The sequence below is a fragment of the Corvus brachyrhynchos genome, unplaced genomic scaffold (assembly GCF_000691975.1).
Source record: "Corvus brachyrhynchos isolate BGI_N302 unplaced genomic scaffold, ASM69197v1 scaffold319, whole genome shotgun sequence".
NCBI lineage: Eukaryota > Metazoa > Chordata > Aves > Passeriformes > Corvidae > Corvus > Corvus brachyrhynchos.
Window position 1 is genome coordinate 2514082 of NW_008246065.1, and position 5187 is coordinate 2519268.

At 36.9% G+C, this 5187-nt stretch overlaps 1 protein-coding gene across 1 annotated transcript in view; it reads right to left on the reverse strand.

Moving 5' to 3' along the window:
- ENO4 (enolase family member 4) overlaps positions 1-5165 on the reverse strand; it is an 18409-nt gene extending 13244 nt beyond the window's left edge. Inside the window, exons 1-6 of the mRNA XM_017746815.1 lie at positions 4970-5165; positions 4525-4653; positions 4059-4267; positions 2648-2838; positions 1645-1781; positions 3-34 (exon numbers count right to left, since the gene is read on the reverse strand). Of these exons, the coding sequence (XP_017602304.1) occupies positions 3-34; positions 1645-1781; positions 2648-2838; positions 4059-4267; positions 4525-4653; positions 4970-5165 (894 nt within the window). The remainder of the gene's footprint in view (positions 1-2; positions 35-1644; positions 1782-2647; positions 2839-4058; positions 4268-4524; positions 4654-4969) is intronic.
- Positions 5166-5187: the final 22 nt, after the last annotated feature.

The following is a 5187-nucleotide window of genomic DNA, read 5'->3' on the forward strand; positions in this document are numbered from 1 at the left end:
GGGATGGGATTCTCTTTCACTAACACCTTCTTTACTACAAGAGAGACAGTAGTAGTTAAGTATTTCCTTGGTTCTAAACATATGCTTGTGGATCACAGTCATGTGAGTAAATATGATACTGTCATTTCAGTGTGTACTCAATGTATTAAAAACCAATAATTAATTTTTTAAAAACTTCATTTTGTCAGCCATTTTATATGGAATGACCTTACAAGTAAGCACAGTATCTGTCCTCACTTTGTTTCAAATGCATTTCAAGTTTGTTTCTTTTGGAGATCTTTCAGCCACTGAAATATGTATTTCTATTTATCTGTGTTTGAATCAAATAACATTATATCATTTTCAGGTTCCTTTCAAAAGCATGTTTTCAGTTTCCTTTATTGTGCTCCTTAAATGCTAGGATTTTGCATTAAAAAATGGAAGATTACATTATAACCTGATTGGGAGTACAAACACTTGAATTCTTCTAATAATTACTGTGAAAAAAGTTCAGGTCTATTACAACTGGAATTCCCAAAGAGAAAACAGGTCTTTTAAATATTACACATTAAATTTTCATAAGAATTTATTTCCCTTTCAGATAAAATAACTTTTTCCAAAATGCTGTAAACCAAGCAGTTCCCAGTAGCACTTACAGGGAGCACCTACTGAAGCTGCAATAAGTGGTCTGATTCCCAAAAATCACTGCACTGGGGACTGTTTTATATTGGCTCCAAATAGTCAGGCACCGAGTCTAACAGTAATACCACAGTTGATGTCACAATTAGTGAAAACATGTAATAGATGTATCAGCAGAAGCTTGACTGAAGTATCATATACACCACAGTGATATCTGGATGGACCTGACAACTGCAGAAGTTAAATTTCAGGTCAAAGGTGAATTTACTGTGCACACATTCAGCATATGAAGTGGGAGGTCTTTTACTGACAGCGTATGATAATTGCAACTAAACTGATAATAATAATTTGCCAAAATTTTCTGCCCGTCCAACAAATGACAACAACCCTTTTTTCTCTCAGTTTAGTGTATAGATGGAGATAACATATGGGCTTTTTTTCCCTTTGGGTTGTTTGGTTTTGGCCATGTTTTCTTACCTTGTTTTTCTAGTCTCACACTACTTTTTCCTTTTTCCTCTAGTAGAATGTTTGCTTACTTCCTTTTACTCTATAGTACCCTTCATTCCCATCTCATCCCCTTCTTTCTTTCTCTTTTGCTTTTCTCTGTATTTCCTCCTTTTCTCAGTGTTAGAAGGAAACTTTCCTTCCTCCTTCTTTCAACTGTTTTCAACTTCTATCTTAATTCAATTTCCATTTTCCTGCTCAGTTCTGTGATTTCCTTTTCTTTCTTTATCATTCTCATTTTTATTCTTCATTTACATCCTCCTCCATTCTTATTCCTCACTCTGAAGAATAATAACCTCCTGTCTAAACCAACTGTAAAACAAAGGCAGAAACTCTGTTCAACCAATACATGTGAATGATGAGGAAACTGTATTTTCCCCTCCCTCATTCTGCTGCTGAAACTGCTGTGATCAAAAAGGTCAGGAGAGAGTAACCAAACCCTCTGAACATGAGACAGGATGTGTTTTAGGACTTTAATCAGTATCTGTATTGCAGAAAATATCAAAATTAAATTAAGTAAACCTGGTTTTCCTCCTTTTTTTTGCTTAGGTATTGGGGTTGGAGGGCATGAAGAAGGGGCAGGAATAACTTTTGCTGCTTCTTCTTCCTCTCGCTTTTGAATTTCCTTTTTTTCTTCCACCTTTTTTGCAAAATATTCACTGAAGGAAGAGGCATAAAAATTACTGGGTCAAAATACTGTTAGATGTGATAAGCAGACACGTGATACAGGCTAAAGAACATGCTAGGAGGTAGACTAAGTGCATGTATTTGAGCTTCTACCACAGATTCACTGTGTGAAGCTGGAAAGTCCATAAATTTATCATATAATTATTTTTTGGTAGTCATCTGCAGCATTGATTAAAGAAAAAGAACCAAAAGCAAGTATCCCAGACCTTAGCACATGCTTTGTAAATCACTCTGGTTTTAAAGTCAGTTCTGAGAAGACAATCTGAGCATGAAGGGTTTATTTCCTTTGCATGGGCAGTAACAGATCCTGTTGTAACTTCATGCCATCCACCAGCCTGGCCTAGGTTGCTAAGCCAGCAGAGGTGAGCTGTACACTGGTTATTGTGTGGCTGCAAACTCAGGGCTGGCTGAATTTCAATTATATGCATATAGTGAAATCTTCACCCATGGGTCACAGAAAGCCAATTCAGGCAAACTGAGTATGTAAGATGCATAAAGTAGTGTAAACAATGCATTGAAATCTTATTTAGACTCACTTTCCAACCAAGTCCTTATTCCCTTTATCAAGGTTTTCTCAAATCTAGCCCATGTGGAAGGTAATTAGGTGTGTTTGCTACAGTCTGTGTTCAGTGTGGCAGCCCAAACCCGCATGATTTTTATATCATAATTAAGAAAAGCAGTAAATAATGTAGTGCAGTGGATCTGAGACAGACATGACATCCTAAGAATATTTTTTTAAAATAGTAGAAAACATTGAATATTCTATATATCTTTCATTAACAATGTAAATTAATGGTAAATATCGAATGCAATAATTTTTATAATATGCAGGACCTACCCAAGCATCTTATCAGCTTGACACTGGTCAGTAGACTCCAAGTCTCTCAACATTGTGTTCAGTGATTCATTGACCCATTCCACAGCAGTATGAACAGAGTCCTTTCTTTCTTTCTCATCAGCTTCAATTGTCTCAGGTAAAGCACTTTCAGGTATTTGAGAATGAGAAGCCATTATAGTGGAACAAATCCTCTGAAAAAAAATAAAAACCCCCAAGCAACAAAACAATGTAAAAAGGTTTAAAACACTATTTAGTTTCTAACTTGGAAATGTCATTTGAAAGACTGAGAAGTATGTCCTTACCAACTCTACAAGTACCTATCTCCAAATCTATTTGCTCCACTTGTCTTTTCTCATCCAGCACCTTCTTCTGAGACTCTTATACTTTGGTAATTGTAGACATTATTCAAGTTTTTTGACCAAAATTATAACTACATAAAGAGGCAAAAACCCTCTGGCAGATCTTCCTTATACATATATTATGCTACCAGAATAGAATGGAGTTATTTTAAGGACCATACAGTCATTAGGACACCTTTTATTGCAGCTGTTGGTAGCCTGTTGCACCATGATTCATCAGCATTCATGCTTAATGCCATCCCTCATGATCAGTTACTTTTGTCTTACTTAGATAATTTGAACCTATCTTTCTGTACTGATGAGGAATAAATGATATTAAGTAAATTCACTTAAGGAAGACATCATTTACAAATTTCCCACAGCTGCCTGCACTAACAGCATTAACTTTACATCCTGTGAATATCTATGAGGTTACATGTAATTCAAGAATTAAGTGAACCAGAGTTTAACTGAGGGAAAGTAGAAATAATTACTCCACAATAGCTAGAGCTGCAAAGATGTAACTTGAATATTTCAGGCTGGGGAAGAGATGAGCCATCAATTCTGCATTGCAGGTGCTAAATGGCTATGTTTGACTTTACTATCACCCACATCAACCTATTAGCTCAGTGTAAAAGAAATGCCTTCACCTATACTGTTTTTCACCTGTACTGTATTTTTCTGAAAGTGTCACACAAAGAGAAATATAAGGGTCTGAAAATTAAAGAAAAAGGTGAAATCAAAGTGAATGTATAAGGTTAGTATGGGGTGAAAGGAAAACCTATATGATCACTAAGACAGAAAAAAAAATTAATATACAAAGATAGACTATCAGATCCCACTCATAAAATATTGTCCAATTCACAGAAAATAAAGTTGCCATAGTTGCTGCCACTAACTTTTCACAGCACCTTTTTTTTTTCCAAGTTACAACACTCAACTGTTGAGTCACAGGGATTTATATCTTATCATAGAGATGGAAAATAAAACATTCCTTGAGATGTGAGAAGAACAGTACCTCTCCCAGATATTGTCCTAGTGAAATAAATAAAAAGAGAAGAAGCAGTTCATACCTTCTCATAGTTTTTAACTGTGCAGTATATTTCCACTTCTAATGTTGGCTGACCAACTCCATCAAGAACTTTTCTTCCAACCAATTTGCATATTACTGGTGCTTTTGAAAATTTAGAAAAGTAGTTAGCCTTAAATGAAGGAGAAAGAAGTCCATTAAAAGTCAATTTCCAGGCAAAGAGGCTTTTATTCCACGAAATATCTTTCAATCAAATCCACCACTGAACAAATCCATTATGGGTCCCTTCCAACTCAGCATATTCTATCATTCTATGTTTTATATGTTCCAGCAACCTTTGAGCCCTGTGAGAAAGGTGGAAACCAAGACTTCTGGTAAGTGGAGTTCTCTTTCTTCTTCCAACATGGTCTTTAATGGGCCTGATGAACTATCATAATTCAATATATTTGGGTCTCTGTTTGTAGTCAATAAACACCAATGTTGGTTTAAAAAAAGGATTACATTTTTACCTGAGCTTTCTACATACTTCCCTACTAGTTTCATTATTTTATCTGGTATCAGAGAGTCATCAAACCACAGCTTGCCAAATGGGAAAACCGCGAAACACTTAAGAGCTACAAAGAAGAGGAACATGCCAACTACCAAGCAAAGCAAAAAAGTTGTTACCAGCTCCAGTCCCTTCCACTGATGATGGCAAAACACTTGGAGATGGGAAACAGTGTAAGATGGAATGAAATATTTCAATTCCACAGCCACTCTCCCATCAAAGATCATACTAGAAATCATTTTTTCCTAAGAGTTGCTGGCAATTCCAGTACTGCCACTAATTGAGGTTTCATTAGGACTACTGTAAACAATATTTTGCCGAGTGGGAATAGGTAAAATTGGTCTGACTCTTGACCCTTCCAGTGCGGCCCATTTGCCTTTCATGAGCAGTTGCAGTGTGAACAGCACCCGGTCTCTTGCTGGCCCGAGAGCCATCACTGCTGAGCAGCGGTTTTGTTAAGGACAAACAGCAGTCCATCTGTGGACTACTTTGTTTTTTGTGTCGAGATAAGCAGCTAGCAGGGACACGAAGCCCGGCAGCTGCGGACATGTACTTGGCACAGCGTCCAAGTGCCACTGGCCACAAACACAGAATCACCGCCATCCTTGCGCGGGCCAGGGGGGAA